This window comes from Solanum dulcamara, chromosome 5 (assembly GCF_947179165.1).
Source record: "Solanum dulcamara chromosome 5, daSolDulc1.2, whole genome shotgun sequence".
Lineage (NCBI taxonomy): Eukaryota > Viridiplantae > Streptophyta > Magnoliopsida > Solanales > Solanaceae > Solanum > Solanum dulcamara.
Window position 1 is genome coordinate 66,019,751 of NC_077241.1, and position 26,735 is coordinate 66,046,485.

At 36.9% G+C, this 26,735-nt stretch overlaps 1 protein-coding gene across 1 annotated transcript in view; it reads right to left on the reverse strand.

Moving 5' to 3' along the window:
* The window catches only part of LOC129889394 (protein TIC236, chloroplastic), a 50,496-nt gene extending 27,376 nt beyond the window's left edge, over positions 1-23,120 (reverse strand). The window contains exons 1-13 of the mRNA XM_055964675.1: positions 22,861-23,120; positions 19,607-21,804; positions 18,716-18,914; positions 18,519-18,578; positions 17,707-17,811; positions 17,227-17,367; positions 16,471-16,533; positions 14,678-14,908; positions 14,453-14,536; positions 5,353-5,510; positions 3,470-3,998; positions 1,507-1,674; positions 1,366-1,425 (exon numbers count right to left, since the gene is read on the reverse strand). Coding sequence (XP_055820650.1) covers positions 1,366-1,425; positions 1,507-1,674; positions 3,470-3,998; positions 5,353-5,510; positions 14,453-14,536; positions 14,678-14,908; positions 16,471-16,533; positions 17,227-17,367; positions 17,707-17,811; positions 18,519-18,578; positions 18,716-18,914; positions 19,607-21,699 — 3,891 coding nt within the window. The 5' untranslated portion in view covers positions 21,700-21,804; positions 22,861-23,120. The remainder of the gene's footprint in view (positions 1-1,365; positions 1,426-1,506; positions 1,675-3,469; positions 3,999-5,352; positions 5,511-14,452; positions 14,537-14,677; positions 14,909-16,470; positions 16,534-17,226; positions 17,368-17,706; positions 17,812-18,518; positions 18,579-18,715; positions 18,915-19,606; positions 21,805-22,860) is intronic.
* Between the last annotated feature and the right edge of the window lie 3,615 nt (positions 23,121-26,735).

Consider the following 26,735-nt stretch of genomic DNA (forward strand, 5'->3'; position numbering starts at 1 on the left):
AATGTCTAGAGAACCCTAACAACAAACAACAACAACATATCCAGTGAAATTCCACTAAGTGGGGTCTGGGGAGGGTGTACACAGACCTTACCACTACCTCGTGGAGGTAAAGAGGTTATTTCCGAAAGACCCTCGGCTCAAGTGCATCAAACTCAAGTAAAAGAAGAAGAAAACAATGAAGAAAGCATAGTAGTTAATAAGAAAAGTAGTGTAAAGTCTACAAGAAAAAAACAATAACAACAATAAAATAGTGTGATAATCGAAACACAACAAACAATGTATGGCAAGAACTTCAAAGGTACGACTAGTACTACAATAGGCACTAACAAGCCTAAACCTTCGCTAAAAAGGTAAGACAACACTCTACCCCTACTAACCTTCTACCCTAATACGCAACCTTCACTCCTTCCTATCTAGAGTCATGTCCTCGGTAATATGAAGTTGCGCCATGTCATGTCTAATAACCTTTCTCCAATACTTTTTGGCCTACTGCTACCCCTCTGTGTACCTCCTACAACCAGCTTCTCACGCCTTAATGGGGCGAAGATTAAGGTAAAAGGTTAGTAGGTAAGCGTTGTCTAGTTTTTCTTGTCAACAATGGCCACCATATAGAGAAAGGATATGGTGTAGGCTTAGGTCACCTAGCAACAAATTGTGTCAGTACCATAAAAAGGAAGAGAAAAGAAGGGGAAAATTGGTTTGTCAGGCGGCGTAAGGTCGACCACCGGTAGGCCAAAGCTACTTGAGACTTTACCAAGATCATAAAGGTTCTAATACCAGGCGAAAATAGAAGAGCAAACTTATAGTTGAAACGATATACAAGATGAGCTCCTTATATACAAATCTTTGGATACCAAAAATATGGTAGATAATCATTCTCTATGCCCAATAGGGTAAGTAAATGTTCTATAAATAAATATATAATATCCAAACATATCCTACAGAGTAATTACAGAAAACATTGGATGGAAAAATATTTGAATAAATGGTTTCGGATAAAGAATCTTTTCAAATTTTAATAGAGGGACTCTCTGAATCACTTCCAAGTATTATATGTAAGAATACCTGATCCAGGAGATTAAGAACAATGAGCAGAAAAGTCAGACAAACACTATTTGATCCCTCAACACCTACGGCATAACGTAAATTATTTTCACCCAAAAGTTCAGCAGCTTAGTTTCTATAGTTTCTTTTTTTTACCTTTTATCAAAAAGTAAAAAGAAATTCTCTAGTCCTTTTTCTTTTCTCTTTTCCTGACCTATAAAAAGCAATAATTCAAATTCCTTAATATGCATGTATGAAAACCAAAAATTCCTGACCAGGAAGTCAATCAAGGAACAAATTATTTCCACTGAATCAGATTACCCTTTGAATCATTCCACGAAGTGAAGCCAGCTCCAATTCATCCAAAGGCAAATGTCGCACCTGGTAAGCAAGTAAATGCAGTATAAGCCATTTAATCAAGCATCTATATGATCATTCAAGACATGGAATAAATGGAAGTACCTCTAAATTAGCTGAGTGCAGCGGCCGGTAGCACACATTAGCTTTTAAGTGTCCCTTCTGGAAGGAGAACGAGAACATTTTGCCGATCATATTCTCTTCAGAAAGAGGATGAAATGGGCCTCTGACCTCCAGATTAAGACTTTCATCTGGTCTACCCATGGCATCCAACTGAATAGAAAAATAGAATCAAAATTCATCCACTACAAAATTCATCTCATTGAGTACAAATTACTAGCATTTGTAAAGAAAACAGACCATGGACTAACTCAACCTCAAAAGGTAACACATGAGGTGAGGATTGTCCAAGACCATAAAGGGAGACAATGGTCCATTCCCTCAACCAATGTGGGATGCTCTAACAGAACTAAAGCAACCTATGAGGAGCCAAATACCTCCCACCCCCACCTTCCAACAAACCCACAAAAAAAATGTCTATGACCAGAGCATAGCCATTCTAACTATCTCATGCATTTAAAAGTCTACAAATTACTCACTTTGTTCAGGCAATCACTCATGACTAGCCACCAATATCTAGCAGTTATGAGCACAGTAACAATATATCTGTATATTTAGAGAATATCATAATTGACTAGCATTTGTCAAAGTTCCTACAGCATTATTGTGGAGTAACTTACATTTTGTGAAAGGTTTTATGCATTAGTAACATCACATGCTTAGGAACTTGACAACCCCATAATTTTTGCCTGATCAAACAAGAGGGATAATAAGGCCAATAAGACATCAGCAAATATGCTTATCAACTGGTCATTTCTGATCAAACGATGAGAACCCATACATTGAGTCCATGACTTAATTATCAAATTGGAACACGAGACAGAGAACTTGCAGAATGGGACATTGATACCAACCTACCACATCCTAAAATTCTTTTATAACTGTAGTGCCCGGGCTAGCTTGTGTGCACCTCGCTAATTCCACGGAACATCTGCTACTTCCCACCAACACAAGTGCCAGGTAACTCTGTCCACGAAGGATTGGACAAACAGGAAAAAATCACCTGGTGTTTTTGCCTCCGCTTGGAATTGAGCCTAAAACCTCATGAGTCTCAATCCACTTTATTGACCACTAGGCTACAACCTAGAAATTAGTTTTTCCCGGTACTTAGAATTATGGTATAGGATGCACTTTTGTGTCCATCCCTTTCAACAATAAAAATAGAAGTTGTTTTTTATCTGAATGCCAGAGATCACCCCTATATAGATGAATAGAAATTAGACAATATACCCTTATATGGATGAATAACTGTGAAATCAGACAATCTTTTGAAGGAGTGTTGACAGACTAACAAGGAGCTGACAGAAGGATAAACGGGAGTGAGACCATTCAACGGAGTGGGAAAGGACTTTGACTCTAGTAAATGGGAGGACCGAAAGCTCCATTGCTTTCATTGTGATAATGGAATAAGAATTCAATAGAAAATTTCGTGGCATGCAAATAATTCAAGTGGTCACAAAAGGTTCATGCCAGTCATTCTGCATGTATGCCATATCATCCTTCCGTAGAGATGACAATTCAGTTGGAAAAGAGAACAACAGTATGAGCAAAACAACAACTAGACTAAAGCACGCGAAGCCGACAAGTCAAAATTCAACTAAGAAAGGAGAAGGATTCTTTTAACAGAATCCCCAGACACAAAACCTTGGAACCAAAAGAAAAAGGGACAGGCATATAGAAAGATGTACACTTTTCTGTAACAATTTCTTATTTGGTTGCATCCTCTTTGGATGGATGCATTCTCTTTTTCAACCATGAACTCAGGTATTCAAAAGATAATAAAGAAGATCCCATGAATTCTTTAGATGAAGACAACCTTGTCTACCAATACTAGAGGTAGGTAGAAATTTAGACACGAGCTAAGGCCTAAGCTAGCAAGGAATATTCAAATGTTGTTTCAAATATAACTTGGGGTAAAAATGATAAGGAGAAAACTTGTGCGGCATACCTTAAGACCCTGCGATGTGATGCTCAATGCTCCAGCCAGCTGAGGTGCCAGCATCAGTTGATTGAGCTTGAGGCCTGAGATTGAAACGTCACCAGAAAGAGTATCTGTAGGTTCATTACATTCAACTGGAGCATCTTCTGATCTCTTTACAGAATCCACAAAATGCTGGTCAGTGATGCCGGAAGCTTTAACAACCTTTCCTTGAAACTTTATCTTTCCAGTAGCTTTCAGGTGCACGGGTCTTGGAGAATCCAAAGCATATGAAGAGACTGAACTGAAAAACTCAAAACTGCGCATTCTCAAATCCAGCTCAACTCCTTCCACAGTAAAGGGTAGGGGAGCATTCATGTGATAATCTCTCAGGTTTAACAAGTAATCATCACAATAGGAGGTCAGAACTTTTGAAGATAAATCAAAAGCAACTGATGAAGAATTAACAGTTATCTGATCATGAGAAATTATGATATCTCCACGAGCATCTGTGAGTGATCCCTCAGCTTTGGGCGCAGTCCATTTGATATCAAACCGTCTGCAAACAGAATATTGATCCATCAGACAATATCATGATAAAATTTTATCGAACTACTGCAAATAAAACCTCCTTAAAAAACATAAAAGTATCAGATAGGGGAAAATTACCTACTCTTTCCCAAGAAAGAAAGTTTATTAATTAGAGAGCTTGTACAGAAAACTAGATATCCTCATCTCTGAAAAATGTTAACATCAGATAAACAGAGCCAGGATCCCTCAGCTTTCGTGTGAAGATTGCAGGGGATAAAACACGAAAATAGCTTATTGCCTTTTTTGGGACACTTAAAATCCCACCACAAAGAAGCAGGAAGATTAATTTATCCTGGAAACCAATCTTCGGTAACCATGATGTAGACTGAGAAACCAATCAACAATGCTAGCTACCAACCACATAATAGCCAGTCAAACGCCTTGCTAGACAAACTTTCCCCTCTGCAATAGACCCGATATTTTTTTTGAAAATGAAAAACATAAAAATATATTAACATTTATAAATTCACAAACTGAATGTGAAATCACAAAAGATACGCCAAACAGCCCAAATCATCTTCCTCACAATCCTTTTGCAAACGAGCAATGGAGAAAAGATATAATTGTTCTTTCACATAATGCACCAAACTTGACTTGTGATTCTCCAGATTATTCTCCACAGTAAAATGTCATTGGTGCTGATCGCTTCTTTATGGAGCAAAGATTAAGCTTTGGTTCAATGACGGGAAAATAAAAGAGGCCAGGGGAGAACTCCTTGAAGGTTGCGGGTGACGACAGGAGAGCTTTTTCTTTATATTAACCATGGTGTCCGGGCCAGCTTGTGCGCACCTCGACTGATTCCACGAGATACCTGCCACCTCCCACCAGCAGCAGGTATCAGGTAACTCTGTCCACCAAGGCTAGAGTAGAAGGGAAGAAATCATCTAGTGTTTTTTTCTCTGCTGGGAATTGAACCGAGACCTCATGGTGCTCAATCCACTTCATTGACCACTAGGTCACACCCTTGGGTACGAGAGATATGTTTATCTGAAGGTCTCAGCTGAATCTAGATACTGGATGTGCTACGAATACAAACTATTACCATTCAGAAAGTAACTACAGAACTGTCTATCTAAAGACTTAAGACAACCATTAAGAAGATATGTCTAGAAATTCCCTTTTTTCAGAAAGGTAACAGTATATTCATCTGCACAAAGACCGTGCTGGAAGCCATATTTACAGCTCAAGAAGTGATCAAAAAACACCTTTGTTGATCTACATAATTTTCATCACACCAAAATGCAAAGACAAAATACAACTCATGATCCTCTGTATTGAGCTACTTCTATCTTCACATGAAAAGATGTGTCTAGAAATCTTACGGTCTCAATAATGACCCAGAAATCTTTGTATCTCCATTTAAATGACCCAATTTAAGAGGCATCAGCTGAAGGAAACCAGGTAGATAGCGATCCATGATCTTATCAAAGCTAAAATTACCAGAGAAGTTCACATCCATAGCGGTGTCATCATCCTCTCCCTGCATAATTTAAAATGTCAACACCAACGCTATGGACATGATAGAATTTGAAAAGTTGGACATTCAAGGTAATTTACTGCTCTCTAAGATTTAATATGATGTCACAAAGGCAGTCCAAAGAATGTTTTTGTGTTGTGTAATCTAAACAATAAAAAAGGGCCCTTATTCATACTTGTCTTCTGTGCATTTGTCAGGTAAATACAAATTCAGGTATTAAATTAGTTGATCTTATATTTTTCAACATTAATCCCAAGAAGCAAAAGCTTTGGTCTGTGTAAACACTAAACACAAAAGAGAATGGGGTGAACAGATAAGAGATTTTTTTTTGGGCAAGCTGATCAGAAAGCAATAAAAGATATTTCTCAAATACAACCTTGATAATAAATAACACAATATGTAACTAGTTCAATTCAATTGAGGATATTGAAAAGATTTATCAATATTGACTAAGAAAGAGTACGCAATTACTGCAATTCTCAATAGCATCCCCTCAACTTAACTAATTATAATTTATCAACATATATCTTGGCTAATTATTAATCATCCTAGAAAGACAGATTCGTACATGCACATATTCACATACTCTCAGCAGATAGAGAAATGAAGATTGATTGTTGTCTTTCATGGATAATCTAGTTATTAAGAGGACATATGATATACCAATTCTCATTTTTACTTTATCTAACTTGTTCATGTCCCACATCAGTGGGATACTGGGAACTTGGTCTCCTTATATGGTCTTTCCTCCCCTCATGGCTAGCTTTTGGGGTTGAGTTAGGCCGAAGGTTTAGTTCTTTATCATGGTATGAGAGTCAAGCCAATCCCAATTCATTGTTACTGATGTTAAGCCCCCTATTTATATTGTCCACGCTGTAGATGTCCAATCCTGGGCATGCGGAGAATGTTGGAGTCTCACATCGGTGGCATAATGGGAACTTAAGTCTCCATATATGGTATTGGGAAATCCTTCCCTCGTGTGCTAGTTTTTGGGGTTGAGTTAGGCCCAAGGTTCATTTCTTTATCATGGAATGTGAGAAAGCACGGCAAAATATTATTAAGATACATTATTACATTGAGCCCTATTTATAGACACTACATTACGATCCTTTTCCATGTAGGAATACTATGTACAATCTTATTCATGTTCTAACTCTTATTCTTATTCTAACACTCCCCTCAAACTGATGCATATAATTCATATGTATCGAGCTTGTTACAGATGTACTAATAATATGGCTTTTGAAGGACTTGGTGAAAATATCTGCTAGTTGAACACTTGATTTCACAAATTTGTAATAATTTCTCTTGAGAGTATCTTTTCTTTGATAAAGTGACAGTCGATCTCAATGTGCCTAGTCCTCTTATGAAATACCGAATTTGATGTAATATGTTATCACACACAAGTTTGACTTCCCCAAATTTTATTTTATTTTTAAATTAAAAAAATATATAACAAATTTGGGGAAGAAAGTCAAACTTGTGTGACTTCCCTAAATTTAATTATTTAAACAACTATTTGATCCCACCTAGCTTTGACGTTGCTACAACCATTACTTGATTTCTGCTTCTTCACTAGATCGAGCTACCACATTCAATTTCTTAGAGCCCGTTTGGATTGGCTTATAAGTTGCTGAGTTTTCAGCTTTTTTGAGGGTTTGGCTAGCCAACTTAAGCCATTTTGTGCTTAAAATAAGCCCAAAAAAATAATTGGATCAGTTTGGCTTAACTTATCTAAAGCAGCTTATAAGCTGCTTTCAACTTATAAGATGTTTTAGATAAGCTAAGCCAAACAGACTCTTACTCTTTCCAGACAACAAACTACCTACTACTAAAACACAATATCCACATGTAGAATGTCTATCAGAGGTGATCTTGCCCAATCAACATTAGTATATCTAATGATCTGCTCATGGCTCGATCCTCGAAGAGTAGTCCTTAACCTGAAATTAACTTCATATATCGCAGAATGCGGGACAACTACCAATGACTATCATAGGGAGAATCCATAACCTGACTTACAACACTCACCAGGAAAATAACTATCATGTATAGTCACTGTGATTCTGTGAGATAATTCAACTTACCAACAAGCCAACTATACCTTCTAGGATCACTGAGTGGCTCCTCCTGTCCTGGAAGGAGTTTAGCATTTGGATCCACAGGAGTGTCAATGAATCTACATTTCATCATTATTGTCTCTTCAAGAATATCTAATGCATACTTTGGTAGTGATTTGTGAAATACCTAGACAAATACTTTAGTCTACCAAGATATTTAGTTTGAAATGTTGAAAGAGATGTTGCTTTAATAGTGATACAATCTTGATCATTGTCACTGATAACCATATCGTCAACATAAACCACTAAATAAAACACAGAGTGATCAGCTTCACTACGAGTCATGCCAAACTCTTAAATTATTATGTTGAACTTCTCAAACTAGACTTGAGGAGACTGTTTAAACCATAAAATATTTGGCGCAATGGACATACAAGGTTACTAGACTCCCCCTGAACAACAAAACCTGGTGGTTGCTCCATATAAACTTCATCCTCAAAATCACCACGGAGAGAATCATTCTTCATGTCCAACTGATAAAAAGTTCAATGGTGGACAACAGTCATAGATAGAAAAAGATAGAAGGATACTATTTTACCCACGAGAGAGAAAGTATCACCATAATCAAGCCTAAATATCTAAGTATACCCCTTTGTAACAAAGCAAGCCTTAAGCCAATCAACCTGGTTGTTCGAACCAACTTTGATAGCATAAACCCAACGACAACTAAGAATAGATTTACCTGAAGGAAGAGAAACCAACACCCAAGTATCACTCCCATCTAAAGTAGACATCTAGTCAATCTTAGCATGTTGCCCTCCTAGATGAGAAAGTGTTTCGCCTATAGACTTACGGATAGAAATAGAGGACAAAGATGATACACAAAGACTTAATGAGTGGATGACAAATGATGATAACTTAAAAAGGTATAATGGTAGTTAGTATTGCGAGTAGATCGTATAGCTTTTCGAAGTGCAATTGGTTGAGTAGGAGGAGACAAGGTAGCAGTAGATGCAAAGTCCGGCGCAAAACGTGAATCATTTGGGCCTCATGATGGACGTGGACGACAATGATAACTTCGAAGTGGTGACGCTGAGGCTGGAGATGTAGAAGTAACCATAGATTCCTTAAAATCGGTATAGTAAGACCTCAAAAATATCAGGATGATTAAAAGATGTAAAGTAAGGTTGAGACTAAAAAAATGTGACATCAACTGACATGAAGTATCGACGAAGATCAGTGAATAGTAACGATACCCCATTTAAACCCGAGAATAACCAAGAAAGACACATTTGAGAGCATAAGGGGCTAATTTATATTTTCTAGAGGCTAAATTCGCAATTACTGGCATCAACCTCTCAAATTCCTCCATGATTGCATGTACCAGGAGCGAAAGGCGAAGTAAACGAGAGAATAGTTCATCAATTGTGGGAACTATAGGACTTGCCAAAATCTTATCACACACTGAATCAAGATCGGCAGGAAGTCCAACAAGTGTAAGAACTAGAAATAATGTCTAGCTTTGCTCCTATTGTTTTTCCAATGTTCGCAATTACTGGCATCAACCTCTCAAATTCCTCCATGACTGTGTGTACCAGTCCCACGTAGACATACCTAATTCCTGTTTCTTTAGGTTTGTCATCCAAGATATCACATCATAAAATCGAGATGTCATTAGTATAAAAGCACAAGCCTTTTCCCAAACTTAATAACATGTCTAGAATGGACAGAACAAGGGCATCAACTTGGAATCAATCGATTGCCCTAGGATACTACATGATTGAGTGTCAAATTTCTCCCACTGTGCTTTGGTCTTCTCATCTATCTCACTGACTTTTTTTGTTAAGCGATCTTGAACACCTTCCCCTTTGCACCACAACTCAATCAAGGAAGCCCAAGCTAAATAGCTTGAACTTCCCATTAACTATTCAGAAGTAATCATTAGGCTAGAACTTTCGATTCCCGTATTTTTGGAATTACTTAATTACAAAACATCAAATCCGAAATAAATGGCTCAAACTTCAGGACAATCTAACCAAAGAGAAAAAAACCAAGAATCTGCCGAGAAATAGTAGTCCAGAAGCTTAAACAGGGCTGGATCTTGCTGGAAAACTCACTGGAAAAAATGGAAGAGATCAGGATTCTAAGAAAATTGTATGGGCGAGCTCAAAATTGATGGGAAACCCTAACAGTAGAAAAAAGATCTCGAAAAAAAGACTAGTAACAGCCTCACGCGTCGTCCACTTCAGGACAATCTGACCAGAGAGAAAAACACCAAGACTCTGCCGAGAAATAGAAGTCCAGAAGCTTAAACAGGGCTGGATCTTGCTGGAAAACTCACTGGAAAAAATGGAAGAGATCAGGATTCTAAGAAAATTGTATGGGCGAGCTCAAAATTGATGGGCAACCCTAATAGCAGAAAAAACATCTCGAAAAAAGACTAGTAACAGCCTCACGCGTCGTCCCATGAGACAGGCGCGCCGCCGGAGTTGTTGTCGGAGCGTGCAGGCACGTGGCATGAATTCAGCCGGCGGAAGCCTTGAAGTAACTGGTAAAGTTGTTGCCAGGTGACCAGGAGGTCACGGGTTCAATCCTTGGAAACAGCCTCTGGCAGAAATGCAAGGTAAGGCTGCGGATAATAGGCCCTTTTGGTCGGGCCCTTCCCCGAACCCTGCGCATAGCGAGAGCTTTAGTGCACCGGACTGCCGTTTTTTTAAAGCTTTCCAAGACTGACGGTTGTGTTTTTTTTTTTGCAAACATGGAAGAAAATAAAAGAAGATTATGCAAACAAAAGCAAGTACAATCGTCAGAATTGACGCACGGAGACTGACTGTATTTTCCAGATGCTTTTTACCAACGCTCTGATACCATGTGAGAGAGCACCAAGAAATATTATTAAGATACATTATTACATTGAGCGTTATTTATAGACACTACATTATCATCTTTTTCCATATAAAAATACTATGTACAATCCTATTCATGTTCTAACTCTTATTCCTATTCTTCGAACATAACTAACTCTATCCTTCGATCTACTATAAAAGCTAGTTTGGTTAGGGATTTGTTGGAACTTCTTCTTGACGTATTCAGAAAGCTCCCTATTGTTTTATGCTATCACAAAACCAACAGTCTCCTTCTTAGACCTTTCTTAGATTAGCTATTTGATCAACTCGATAGCAGTATTCGGTTTCGCACTTCCAATCCTAACTATGAGAAAGCTGCCTTGGTGAGACCTTGATGTTTCCTGCACATTGTTGGAGCGCCCCCTATCAGTAATTTAGTATAGATGACTAACTTATATTTTTCTCCAAAATACTGTATGATTGTAGACCTTGTATACGGGGTTGTCCCCTCCTTATGAATGAAACTTTTACTTTATCAAGAAAGGCTTCTTTAGGTGGTGTCAGCCTGTCAGCAGAAGAAATGATGGAGAACATTTGGTGGACAGTTTGGAAGGAAAGAAATTCCAGATGTTCCGAGAGTACAGGTAACTCTATATATATAGAAGATAAAGATGAATTGTAAATTGCTTTTTCTTTTTGGTATAAAGAAAGTTCTGTTAGTGATCATAGAATCCCTGTAAGTTTTTTTCTAGGGGGAACTTATTTTGCTATTCCGAAGGATGTACACCGGTGACAGCATAAGCTCTGTGCTGCTGTTCATACATACATGAAACATGTTACCAATTTCAAAAAAGAAAAAGGCTGCCTTAGGGAAAACAACCCTAAATTCTCTGATCCCGACATCCTAGCATTTTCCTACTTCTTTCTTCACACCCAAACTATCTACCGACAGTGTTATATGCTCACCCATCACTGCAAGTGTGAACCTATCATGAGCATGGTCATAGTCTGTCATAAAACTTCTCTCCAGTTACTTGTTTTACTCTAAAGGTCTCGGCATATACTTCCAACCTAGAACGCTAAGTAACTCTTCCATGTTCTCAAGACGAAAAAGGTTATGTGATCTGAAAACCACTGATTATCTACATGGCATTCTGCTCTTTGCAGAAACGCCAGTGTCTTTCTATAGCAAGGAAACTGGGCTGAGACTCCAACTATAAAATGAGAAAAAGGATCCCTTTCTGAAACCCTCTAGGATTGATCATCCCACCTGATACCAAGTATCTATCACAAAGACAGTTACAGGACCCAAAAGCCCAAAAAATGATTGCCCAAGACCATATAAAAGAATCATGTAGCACTTCCTTGACAATAAAACACCTGCATAACTAGGTACCTTATTGGATTAAAAATTGTAGACTTGACTTGAACGCAGACATCCCCTAGAAATTCATCTGCAGCTGGCTAAAGTTATCTGTGCAAAGTTCAGGCTAATTTTTTTGGTTTAATATTTGCACCCTTAAAATTGAAATATTCTGGAGGCGAGTAATTCTCTCCTTTAGACACTCTCACACTCATTATGGTGTATCTCTTATCTAGGACCCATTTGTCCATAGATATTCCCAAAAAATAATTGGGAAACAACAACAACAACAACCCAGTGGAATACCACAAGTGGGGTCTGGGAAGGGTAGGATGTACGCAAACCTTACCACTACCTCATGGAGATAGAAAGGTTGTTTCCGAAAGACCCTCAGCTCGAAAGTCACAGTTCCAAGTTCGAGAGAAGAAAACAATATATATAGTATAAAGAAAAAATAACAACAACCCAGTGAAATCCCACAACGTAGGAAAAAAAAATAATAAATAAATAAATTTTAAAAAAAAAGTAAAAATAGAAATAAAAATAAACAAAATGCAATGCAAAATTTACAAGACAAGAACAATAACTATAGCAAAGTACTGCAATAATCAAACACAATAGCAACACAACTATAAAGGCACACCTAGACCTACAACCACCCTAACTCGACACACGGTAAGACACCATTCTATCCCTACTAGCATTCTACCCTAATCCGCGACCTCCACTATTTTCTATCTAAGGTCATGTTCTCGGTGATATGGTGTACCACCATATCTTGTCTAATCACCTCTCTCCAATACTTTTTCGATCTACCCCAACCCCTCTGCATAGCCCCCAAATCCAACCGCTCGCACCTCCTAACTGGGGCGTCAACACCCCTCTTCTGCACATGCCCAAACCATCTCAGTCTCGCTTCTCTCATCTTGTCGACCACGGATACCACTCTCACCTTCTCCCGAATAACCTCATTCTTGATCTTATCACTCTTAGTGTGTCCACACATCCATCTCAGCATCCTCATCTCCGCAACATGCATTTTTTGAACATGAGAGTTCTTTACTGGCCAGCACTCCACTCCATATAACAACGCTGGTCTAACAACCATTCTGTAGAACTTACCTTTAAGTTTAGGCAGTACCTTCTTATCACACAGGACTCCAGAGGCTAGCCTCCATTTCAACCATGCTGCCCCAATGTGGTGCGTGACAATGTCCCCACTACGCTGGATGATGGATCCAAGATATTTAAAACTTTTTGTCTTGGGGATAGGTTGGGTGGCAAGCCTCACTTCCCTGCCCTCTTCATCCATCGCAACACTAAATTTGCACTCCAAGTATTCTGTTTTGGTCCTGCTCAATCTGAACCCTTTGGACTCCAGCGTTTGTCTCCAAACCTCCAACCCATCATTAACTCTATCTCGAGTCTCATCAATCAAAACTATATCGTCCGCAAATAGCATACACCATGGAACCTCCTCCTGAATAGACCGTGTCAGCTCATCCATCACCAAGGCAAAAAGAAAAGAGCTCAACACCGATCCCTAGTGTAGTCCCACCTCAATAGGAAAATGTTCTGAGTCACCTCCCACCGTCCTAACCCGAGTCTTGGCTCCAGCATACATGTCCTTTATCGCCCTAATATACACCATCGGGACACCTTTAGCCTTCGGACACCTCCAAAGAACATCCCTCGGAACTTTGTCATAAGCCTTTTCAAGGTCAATGAACACCATTTGGAGATCCCTTTTTCTTTCTCTAAATTTCTCCACCAGTCTCCGCATAAGATGAATTGCTTTAGTAGTCGACCGTCCCGACATGAATTCGAACTGTTCTCTGAGATTGACACTCCTCTCCTCACCCTCATCTCCACCACTCTCTCCCAAATCTTCATAGTGTGGCTTAGTAGTTTGATAACCCTGTAATTATTACAGTTTTGGATATCACCCTTGTTCTTGTACAATTGAACCATAGTACTCCACTTGGCAAATATTGTTTGGACATACAACTTGCCATTATTTGGAAAATATTTTTGGCAAACAATTCAAATTCCCAAATACTAGAAAAAACTAGTATATGGGCTAAATTATATTATTTGGGAACTTTTAAAAATTCATAAATTACCCAAACTTTTATATTTAATAAAAACACCCATCATTTATAGTTTTGGACTGAATTTCAGCCCCAGTTCGTTGTACAAAATTCATACAGTTATATACATATTTTATACAGTTTTTATCCGAGATTGCTTTCCGAAGTCACTTCAAATTACAAGTAGTACTAGTAGTTTTTTGTATGCAAATTAATGGTATTTTCCTTTTGTTTTCTTACTCTTTTTTCAAATTCATATTAATTGTGTTCGTTGTCATGACTTTTCACGGAACATGTTCATTATAACATAATACAAATTTATGAATATTTTTAATAATTTTTAGAACTTATGGGTATAAATCATATTTCTTTAAAAGGTCAAATATATCTCCCATAATTTATGGCCAAACGCACGGTAAAACTTCACCCGAAACGTCACCCAAAAATGACTTGCCAAAAATTTTTGAGAAACTATAGCCAAAAGCTAGCCTAGTGACTTGATAATTTTTTTGAATATTCGGTCCAGAACATAACTATATTTACTTGATCTTCAAGCCAAAAAATAGTCTCAGATATATACACGTACCTCAGGGCAAATCCATGCATTTCCTGCACCACGAATTTCACCGCCATCAATAAGGCTAGCTCTAATGCCGTACAAGTCAGCCACCTGCCACAGACATGATGAATTCCATAGTACAGAAACATTTCGAAAACTGGAAATATTTATAGCTGATTTTTCTCACACAGTTATCCGTGTTGAAAGTAAAGTTGGCTGAAAACTGGAAATATTTATAGCTGATTTTCTTACACAGTTATCTGTGTTGAAAGTAAAGTTGGCTGAAATATAGGAGAATGGAACACGATCAATTGCTGCCACTGCACCAGCCTCCTTGTTATTAATCACAGCTTCATATGCCGCAGATTTAGGAAACTCATTGGCCAAAGTGGCTATCTTCCTTGACACCAATGCACTCCCCACAAATATGGGGATATCCAAGGGGCCTTGACAATTGAATACAGCTGTTACCGAGCCAGCCAACTGAAATAAATCATCAGCGAATTTTGAGATCAATAAGGAGAGAGAGAGAGGCCAAAGAGTAGCCCGAATCATTGTGCCATCTTAAACGAAACAATAAATCAGAGAACGATAACAAACAACAACATACCCAGTATAACGCCATAAGTGGGGGTCTGAGGAGGGTAGTATGTACGCATACCTTACCCCTACCTTTGTGGGGCAGAGAGGTTGTTTCTAATAGACCCTCGGCTCAAAAGAAGAGTAATCAAAGTAGGATCGAAAGGAAAATAACAGCAGACAATAGCAAAATTCACCGAGTAAATGAAGCAACATGTACAGAGAACAATAACACAGTTCATAATTTGATCAAAAATGGTTGACCGCTTAGTTTAAGTAGGAAAGGACCTGTAAGAATGTTTATCGTCCTCTTAATAGAGTAATGAAGCACATTATTTGGCAACAGAAATGTGGACAGAGTCACATATTTATCATACTAATGGCAAAACCCCCAACCAATGTCGCAAATAATGAAGCTGAAGGACACTGTCCCATTAATCCTCTGTTGTCACTGATCTGGGATACAAGACTGTGTTTCAGCAAGACAGAAGGAAACCAATTCCGATTTATCCTTTGAAACATTCTTACTCTTGAGCAGAGCTTCAATCAAAATAGTTTTTTGATAAATGAGTAACATGTCATTAATTAAAACATGATCAAGTGTTGGACCGTCTAAAGGGTGCATACTATAAAACCCACCAGTAGCTTAAAAGGAATTTTTTCCCTTAATACAACTTCATACTCTGTTAAAATTCCTTGGATTAGGAGAAACATTCTGATAAAGAAAGGTCTATTAATAGCTTCATTCTGCCATGGCACATTAAGCATTAAGCTACTCTCTAGTACATTTTTCAGCTCAGCCTGCAAAACTGAAAGCACATCCCTGATAATAGTTGTTTTAGGTTCCAACCCAAATACCCCAAATCTACAAAGACAGCACATATTTGTCAAAGCACTTTGCATTTTACAACGCAAAAGCCCCAAGATGAGAGATTATTACTACCTTAATCAAACACTGAAGATACTTATAAAGAAAGGGATATATTTGGTTTTTTAAGGCAATAAATTCTATAAATATTGTAATTGGAAATGGCTAAAAACTACAGTTTATGTACAGTAAAATATATATAAATGTGGAGCTACATATTGTTCTTTATTTTGCAAAGAATATAATGGCTAGTCAGGCTACAGTTTCTTTCTTTTTTTGAGTATTCATGACAGTAGAGAAAAGTACTGTGAAATTTAACTTGTGGTGGCCAATGAGTGACATACTTTATTTGCTGCTAGTTACTAGAGTAGATATTAATTGGATGAAGGCAAAAGAAGATCAATCTTAGTTCAGACAACAAAGTTTGGAACAGGAAGGGGCTCATAATTAATACCTAGGCAACCCAAATACCAGGGTTACTAGCCTAGAGATATAAAATGTAATTTTACAGGAAGAATTGCGGCCATAATAAATCTAGGCTTCAAGGGCTCAATATAGATGCAACTATGCAACCGTGGAGAGGTGAATAAAAACAAACCGGAAACAATAGGGGCTTCATCTTGAATGTTTTCATTAAGGCATTCACTTCAACAGATGGAACCTGAAAAAAGTGACGATACAAAATCAGAACTATACGAAAGTTGAAGAAGAGAAGAGAGAGACCACCAGACAAGCCATTACCCACCTTTCATATTCCCATCACAACTGTTTCAAACACTTATTGGTAACGCTTCTAAAGCTAAGACAAACATTAGTGAACGTCACATGACGGCTTGGAAAAGAATATCTTACATACAGAGGGAGCAGATCATCACTGTTGTAAGTGTAAAGAGCCCAAAAAATCTATCATGGCATCTATATCATTAAAGAGAATATTATTTGTATCAATTAGGATAAGTATGAAGATTCCATTCCTGCAACTATACATCCTTTCCTACATGTCTAAATACTATTTAAACCCGAATAGTTAGACGGAACAATCAAGCTGAACATTCCCACAATTCTCTTCTTTTCTTCTTCTGAAACAACAATTCAGCTAAACCCGTTGCTCAACATGGGTCCACCCATACTATTAAGCCCACCTGGACTTTAAATGGTTCAATTTGAGGCAAACAACAAAAAGACCGAATTTCTTCCCCTGCTAAACGGGGTGGATGTCAAAGATTCTCATAGTATCTCCTATAAATAAATCTTAACATTTAAACTTGGTAACAGAAGATAATTCAAACACCACTCAGATTTAACTAGACATGGTCCCTAGTAGCTACTTACTAAAGAAGCCCAGATAGTATACCTGACACATAAGATGGAATTCTCCTTCCTCTGGATTGATGCCAAAATCTCCAGAAGCTTCTAAAGGAACATCACCAAACCAACCACTGGTATTGTGCAAGAATATACGTTGAGCACGAAAACATAAACTGGCAGACATGTCCTACATAAGAGAAGGAAAGTGATAAAAATGCCCAAGGGCATCAACCGTCAGAAATTTAAATGGGTCATCAACAGTTCAGCACACCTCACCAAACATATGGGTTTGACTTAGAACATGTAGGGCTATGAAAACTCGACACTTCTATAAGGCTACCCAAGAACAAAAAGATCTACACAATTCACAAGTTAAGAGAAGCAAATACCTAAAATTACTTACGCTACTTGTAAGTGAAGTAGCAGACAACTCAGCACAAATAATAGACGGATAAGAATATGAACTGTGAGGGAAATCATAAAAAATTGTTTGGTTCACCGACTCCAATGCTGAAAGACAGCTTACCCAAAACCCAGAAGGAGCATCATATATTTGAAATGCCAACCCTGTTACATCAAGCTGCCCATGAAGATTTGGAAAACTCTCCCCCTTTTCCATGCACATGTGCACCTTTCAACAAATGTTTGCGAAGTCAATACTAAGTAGTAGGTTCAGACTTAAAATTAGTAGAACATAGGATCTTCTGCAGAGGATAAATGTCAACCATATCCAATGTTAACATGCAAAAGGAAATATACAGAGGTTACAAATAAGTGCACATGCAAATATTTGGATCTGATGGAATAAATCAACAAAAACAAACCCGACATACAAAGTCAAAATTTAGCATTACAATACACGAGGAATTTCAGGACAACAGTATGCGTCCAGCTTTAGTTTTTTGGGATATGTGAAGTATGTGGCCGGCTTGAGTTTTATGGGATACTGAAATATGCATCCAGCTTTAGTTTAGCGAAGAAAAGGTCCACTCCTACATCAATGGTCAAATGCTTTACGATAGTGTTAATTAACCTACATGCACTACTGAGAACCTTCATTACTGGATTCTTTTTATTACATTTATTGTGAGAATGAGAAAAGAGATTGGGAGAAGCATCAAAACAAGTTTTTACGTCTATATCAATTTATAGATACTTCAAAACGGTATACACAATTCATTCTTCCAACGATACAGTGATGCATACACATGTCGCTAGTGTGACTAGTTCCAATCTAACAACTAACCTAACATAATCAACTCATCCAACAATTGAGCTAACATGAACTGTTAAAGAACTGAAAAAGTTTACAGAATACATCCAGAGTTAGGGCAGCACCTCGCCAGTAGCTCTTCCTTTGGACCATATGATTGGAATTTCCAAAATCCTCTCAAAAAGCTGCATCCAAGAGATAAAACAATACATGACACATAAAACAGTAAGAAGTAACAAGCCTTTTTGCAGTCTCGTTGTGGAATAGAATTCTTTTGGATCTTTCAAATTTCATAAATCAAGAACATGGCAATGCACCTTACCGGAACAAAGAGGTTCACAATCTTCAGATTCGCATGCCATTTCTGCTCGGTTATATCAACATAAACATCTGTTGATAACCAACCACCATTGTCAGATCTGATGTCCGATCGCCACATCTTACAATTACCATCTAGCTGTACATGCACGCGTCCATAATGGTTTTGAAACTTAACATGCCCCGTGACATTTTCCATCTCTCTATAAAGACAGACAAGGATAATACTGAATGCATAGACCAGCATGAAATAAACCCAAGAACGAGGAAAAGATTGGGATTAAGATAACTCCAGTAGCAGAGCATGCACACATCAAGAATGTATCTCCCATCACCACAGCATTTCAACATGGCCATTTGGCTTTAATCATTAAGCTAGCTACAAAAATTTTTTAAAAGGTAACTAAAAGCTATTTCATATTCCCATAAAAAAAAAAAGGGCAGCCCGGTGCACTTAAGCTCCCGCTATGCGCAGGGTCCGGGGAAGGGCCCGACCACAAGGGGTCTATTGTACGCAGCCTTACCTTACATTTCTGCCAGAGGCTGTTTCCAAGGCTTGAACCCTTCCAAGGCTTGAACCCGTGACCTCCTGGTCACATGGCAACAACTTTACCAGTTACTCCAAGGCTCCCCTTCTCTATTTCATATTCCCATCAACAAAAAAAAAAAATGCTGTGCAAACAAATCAAAACAGACGAGGATATAAAAATCCATATCAACCAACTATAGTTGGTGGAGATGAGTGTGTGTGTGTGTGTGTGTGTGAGTGAGAGAGAGAGAGAGAGAGAGAGAGAAAGAGGGGAATTATTAAAAGGACGAATTAAAATTAAAAGAAGTTCTCAAGAAAATTATTTTTTGGACAGGTTCGAAAACTTTTAGCGGGTTTGAAGTTTACCTTGGCTCAGAATCACCATATGCAAGCAACATCAATGAGCCTCCACTGAAATGTACAGAATCCAGAATTACCGGAACCATCTTTTCAATACTGGAGACATGGTTTCCTTCATCACCATCAACAAGTTCAGCAACAATATCCTCCACTGTTGGACTCATCTCGAGCTTCAACCTTTTCAGCTTTGCAATTGAATCAGCCCCGAGCTGACCTAAATTTTTCACAAAAGAACACATAGCTGACTTCGGGCTCCAGGACTGTAGACTTTTTGATGGATGGTGCAAAGGTAATGGCTCAAGCACTGTAAATCCAAAACCAAAAGAGGTATGGCCTTTTCTAATATCTGAAATCCCCCAATGAGACTGGTGTGCCTGCTGCTCGAATCTATGTGAATCATCTCTGCTATTGGCACCTGTACTCATAATATCAGCTGCAATTTCTTCACTACTTACTCCAGGCCCATCAGCTGTTCTAATCCCCATGACATTGGTGGAAGATATTTTTTCACTGAGACTTAAAGCTTTACAAAGTCTAACCAAAGTAAACAGAAATGGATCACGTAGAACGGTTAAACTATTGATGCAATCATTCTCACATTTATCTACAGGTAAGGGATATGTTCCCAACATTTTCACACACATAAGATCAAGCTGGCATCTTTCTACTGGGTCTGAGATTCCTTCAGTTGAAGAACCACAATCGGACACCGTAGATTTTGCATTGCTCGTAAATAAGCTCCCCTCAGAATTATCTACAGAGTTTACAACTTCTTCAGATATTGTTGGTGAAGAAACAGAAGGTAAGGTATCACCCTCGCTTTTGACTGGAAAAATAGCAGAATTTGCAATATCATTAACCTCAGATGGCGGACAACAGGCACTGAGATTTGCATTTCCCTTGAAATACAAACAGGCTGCTGATGCACTAAGCTCAAGAATTCTTTTTCTAGTTGCAATACCAGCTGCAGATAAATCTCTGCCATTAGCCTTCTTGAATCTTTGTCTTAAAGCGACTGGTATGATTTTAGACCAAAACCTAGCCCCTGAAGAAGAAACTTTTGCACCAAATGTTTTCTCTAAATCTGCGTGCTTCAAATCATACTCCCCTCCTAAATCCATGTGATGCTGATCTCTCCAGTGTAGTTTCTCATCCATACAAAAGAAGGACTCTGAAGTAACTATCCTCGCAAGAGAACTTGCAGCATTCTTTGAGAAGTCATCATCTAATAGAAAAGAATTTCCTTCAGGAAGAACATAACCCCTCTCTGCTGCTTCCCTTGCTGCAACATCTCTCTCCCTGGCCCAGCGAGTAGCTGCTTCCTCTCTGGCAATCCTCCTTATTTTTGTCCGCAAATCAATGCCTTCTTCATCTGGCAAATGGCTCAGCTGATTGTCTTCAGAAAAAGGAAGCCCAAGCCATGTATAGTTTTTCTTTTGCATTACCAGAATACTTGGATTTGACAGGACCGCATCAATCACAATCTTTCCCCTACTCAGACTTGAAAAAGGAAGAATTCGAAGCTTAACAGTTGGCAACTCCCCACAGGAGAACTCTTCACTATGAGGACCAATAGAGCATGACTCTAATGTAATACTTAAAGGTGATATTCTTCGAACCCTACCAAAATCAAGTTCGCGCTGAACATAATCACTCAATAATGCACATACGGAAGGCAAAAGCTTTGCTTCAATATAACTCTTTGCTTTCAACTGGCCATACCATAGAAGTAAACACACCCCAGATATTACAGCACAAAAGACTGAACAACGGAAAAAGAATAACCCTTCTTCCCAAACTGGAACTAGTGATTTCACCAAGCCCTTACTTCGAGCTAGTGGCTCCCTCACAGAGCATACTAATGTGCCACTTCTCAATGCAAAACTCTTCCATAACAGCTCCACGTTTCTTCCACAAAAATGTGTAAATTTGACCCCTTGAGTTATCCAGTCACCTTTCTTTGAACATTTGCACTTGGAAACATCTCTTCTTAATGATCTTACTCCACTAATATAACTTCCCCTTTTCCTTCTGTTAAGGTTGCATTGAAGTGGAAGCCCAAGAAAGGGGCTATAAAGCTTAGTATGCATTATCTCCATTATGAGTCTTCACTTGATATTCAACATAATCACAGGGGACCAAGAGCCTACTCTTAGTCCCCCTAAAAGCTTCAAGTTACAAGGCAGTTCCCCAACATTCAAGGCCTGGTACGGTTAAGCATAAATTAACCATTAACATTCTTTTAGTCATTAAACTGCAAAAGTATCAATATTTAACATATCATACAGAGAGTAGGAGGCGAACTACAAGCTCAAAAAACATGGTAAGGAATTACAACAAGATTTTAAAAGTTCCTACATTCATCCCACTCTAATCGACCTGATCTGATTTCCACAGATCTTAAGACTAAGATGCTTGCATTGATTTTTTATCTGTTATGTTTCTTATATATGCAGTGCTTCTTATATCTGCAGTGCATTGTAATTTGTAGCTATGTATTTATTGAACTTGCTATCAAAAAGTTCAAGATGTGAAAAATAGGAAGCTAGTTGATAAGTGGTCATATCAAAATTTTAATATGACATAGTTGCAGTATATTTCTTTACATTACTTTACAATAGTCTATAATCTTGCAGCAGATAAAATTAAAATTAGGTCAATCAAAATGGGAGAGAGAGAGAGAGAGATTACAAATTTATTCACAAAACCTCTTTTTACTGAACCACCATGTTTTATGATTTCCCCTTATAGAACAAACAACAATTACCAAATAATAAGAGCTTCACATTTCAACAACAACAACATACCGAGCGTAATTCCACAAGTGGATGTGGGGAGGGTAGAGTGTACGCACACCTTACCCTATCTCGTACAGATAGAAGGAATGTTTCCGAAAGACCCTCAGCTTAAATAAATAGAGAACTTAAACGACAACAACATACCCACTCTCACTAAGTGGAGTCTGGAAAATGTAGAATATACACAGAGCTAACTCATGAAGGTAGAGTAAATAGGAGAGCTTCACATTTCAGAAAAACAGAAATGAATTAGGTCATTTAACATCAATCCTATAGTTCCCATAAGTCAAGCTCTGATATTTACACATAACCAACAAATAAAACCAAAAACAACTACCTAGTTCAGAATTGAAAAGGAAAGGCTGAGAAGCAGAAAAAGACTATAAACAGAGACACCCAGATGAAGAAAAACAGTTACAAACAAAACTAACATGAATTCAACTAAATGGTCATGAGTCTTACTGCATGTAAGCACATAAAATATGTCATCAAAACCTCACTGTGCAGATTCAATGAGCGCAGAATCAAGAAGATGAAACTCTTTATTTGCTATAATTCAAATTTTTCTTTGAATCTTGAGATTGCGTGTGGCTATCGTTTTTCAAACCCAAAAAAAAAAGTTTTGGAGATTGCGTGAGCTCGCTCAGCAGACTCAAATTTCTAAAACTTCTAATTTCTGAATGGAATGAAATTGCAAATTACACTGCAAGTCCTTTGGAAGTATCTGGAAAATGCAAGCTAGTCCTATAACAAATCAAATCACCATGTTTTCTCCCTATTCAAGGCACCACCTTATTTAACAAGTCCTAGTGAGTTTTCATTAAGATTAAGGGTGTGTTTGGTACGAAGGAAAATGTTTTCCTAGAAAATGTTTTTTATGAAAATAGATTGATTTTTGACTTATTTTTTTATATTTTATTTGTAAGTAGAAAATATTTTCTATTGTTTGATTTGTGAACGAAAAATATTTTCAAAAAAATATATTTTATTATTAGCTAGAGAGTAAAAAATATTTTTTTAAAAAATAATTTTTGACTTGAAAATCAACCCCATTAATTGATTCGGGACCTGACCTCGTCCCCCGAATCGGAATCCGACCTCGACGATCGATTCGAGATTAAACCCTGATGATCGATTTAGAATCTGACCCCAATCTCTGACGTGGGAGCTGACCCGACTCTCGATTCGAGAATCAATATTCAAACTGGGTTCCAACCCTTAATCCTAACTTTCAAATCGGAATTTTATTTTTTTAAAAGCATTTTTTTAATTTTTTTGTTTTGTGAGGGGTGATAATAGGGTGGTCGGAGTATGGGTTGGTAAGAAAAATAAAAATTTTAAAATTTAAAATATTTTTCAAAAATAAATTTTTTTTTTTTGGGGGGGGGCGGGGAGAGGTGAGGGAGGGGGGTTGGTAGGGGAGATGAGATAGGATTGGGGTAAAAAAAAATAATTCAAAATTCAAAATATTTTTCAAAAATAAACTTTTAAAATTTTTTTGTGGGGGGGGGGGGCTGATAGGGGGTTGGAAGGGGGGCTGGGGTAAAAAATATTTTTTTTAAAATTTAAAATATTTTTTAAAAATAAACTTGTAAATATATATATATATATATATATATATATATATATATGGAGGAGCTAGTAGGATAGAAATGGGTAAGAAAATGAAATTTTTAAAATTCAAAATAAATTTTAAAAATAAACTTTTAATTTTTTTTTGTGGGGGAAGGGGTGGAGAGGTTGGTGTGGGGGGTCGGGACAGGGTGAGCTAAAAAAATAAAAATTTTAAAATTTGAAATATTTTTCAAAAATAAATTCTTAATTTTTTTATTATTTTTTGTATGTGGAGGGGGGTTGTGGTGGTAGGCGTGGTCAGGGGTAAGGGGTGGGGGTGGGGGAATTGAATTTTTTAAAATTCAAATTATTTTTCAAAAACAAAATTTTAAAATTTTAATTTTTTTGGGAGGGTGGTGGGGTTGGGGGTGTTTTGGGGTAGGGGTAAAAAAATCGAAATTAAAAAAAATGGATGGGTGGGGTGCGGGTGGGATAAGAAAAAGATTATAATTTGAAATTGAAGGAGAATTCTGAAAAATATTTTCTTAATTTTGGAGGGAAGTCATTTTTCTTAAATTTGAGAAAAATAAGTTGATTTGAAAAATACTTTTTGAAAATAGAAAAATATTTTTTGAAAAGCACTTTCCTTCGTACCAAACACTCCCTAAGATGTATGAATTTAAATATACATTTGAATATTAAATGTACATTAAGATTTAGATATCTGAATTTAAATATTAATCTAAATATTAAGATATTGCATTGAAATCTGTATACTAAATAGGTAAAGACTATTTGTTTTCTCAATATCTGAATGTATAAAAATTATCTTATTTAAAAAATAATAAATATAAAAGTTAAATAAAATACTAAATTGATCTAATATTATATTAATAAAGTATTTTGAAAATTATATGGAAATTGGTGATGCTGATAATTAATGATAGTGATTGTATAAGTCTATTAGGATGGTATTCACTGATGATTATGGTTATAAATAATATCTTATGGTAAAGTGGTTGTCGGTAGTGATTAACTATGATAGTTGGTGGTAGCGGTTGTTATTTAGTAGTAGAATGATACTGATGGCGATGGTGAATGATGATAGTGGTTAGCGATATATAATATTGATTGTTAATGATGGTAATTATCGATAGTGATTAGTGGATAATTTGTTGGTGGTGATGATTGCAAATGATGACTAATGATGATGACGAATGATTTTGGTGATTGACGATAATGGTGGTTGTGGTAGCGGTGAGGATGGTGGTCGTGGATGGTAGGTGGTGGCTATTGATGGTAGTGGTAATTGTGTCTGAAATTGTGTTTAATTTGTGGGCGATTAGTGAAAGTTGATGGTGGTGAACTGTCATATTTGTAGAAATTTTTAAATAGACATCTTAATAATATTAAGATTTTGTCATATATCTTAATCATTTAGATCCATTAAGTGATTGTAAAATAAAAAAAACAAACGCACTCAATGGTTAATATTTATATCTTGAAAACAAACAGATTTAATATCCGAGATCTTAATCATTAAGATTAAGACTTTCATTAACCGCAAACAAATGATGCTTTAGCAAGAAACAATTCCTATCTTAGGGTGTTCTGTATGAAAAGGAAATGATTTTTCAGAAAAATAGGTCATTTTTAAATTTATTTGCTTGTTTTGTACGAAAGTAAAAAATATTATTTTAAAGATATTTGTATATAATTTGAACAAATATTATGAGGGTTATGGGGTAGGAAAGAAAACGAGGTATGTTAAAGAGTGAGGAAGACATAATCAACTTAAATATCAATTATTAAGTTTGTTTTCTCTACTTTTACTAGGAAAACCATTTTCCTCATTTTTAAGAAACTTGTTATTATAGAAAAAATATTTTTCAAAAAATTTGACCAATCGAATATGAGAAAATTGAAAAATATTTTTCTGGAAATTTTTCCTTCCTACCGTACACATCGTCAATCAAATTTATGTAATTTTTATTTTTAAAATATGTTCAAGCAATTAATTTTAATTAATTAATAATATATTTATTTATTGGTAAATAACTCATTTTGTTCCTAAAAGTGGACATTACAAAGCTGAAAAGCGAGTACTGATAGCATAGTAATAGCACATACCCATCACATCTAATCTAGCTTATTAAAAGAAAAAGGGAACTAAGTTTATGCCTCATAAAATTAAATAATTATAAATAAATACCTTATTGTTATAAAATAAATTAATTTAACAAATTAATAATAATAAAAAGAGATAGTAAGAAAATGAGAGAATTGAGAGAATTCCGTATATTTTTTCTTCTACGCATAAGGCTATTTATAGCCTGAATTATTAAGAAATAAATGAGAGAGTGCAAATTTTCTCCTAAAGTGGGTCCCATAACACGGACATCCACTACTACTTTTCATAACGCCCCCCTTGGATGTCCACGTGTAAAAAAAAAATTCTAGTGAAAGAACAAATATACATAGTTATCCTGAACATCCATAGATGTTGTGTCTCGTTAAAACCTTACTAGAAAAAATTTAGTGGAAAAAAAACTTAATGAAGGAAAAAGAGTACACACATCTGGTAATACACCTTGATTGATGTCTCATTAAAAACCTTACCAAGAAAATCCAGTGGAACAAAACCTTGGTTAAGGGAAAAAGAGTACAATGCGTATTTTACTCTCCCCGATGAAAACTTCATTTGATATTTTGGAGACGACGCATTTCAATCTTATACCTTAGCTTCTAAAAAAATTGATATTGATAATGTCTCTGTGAATAAA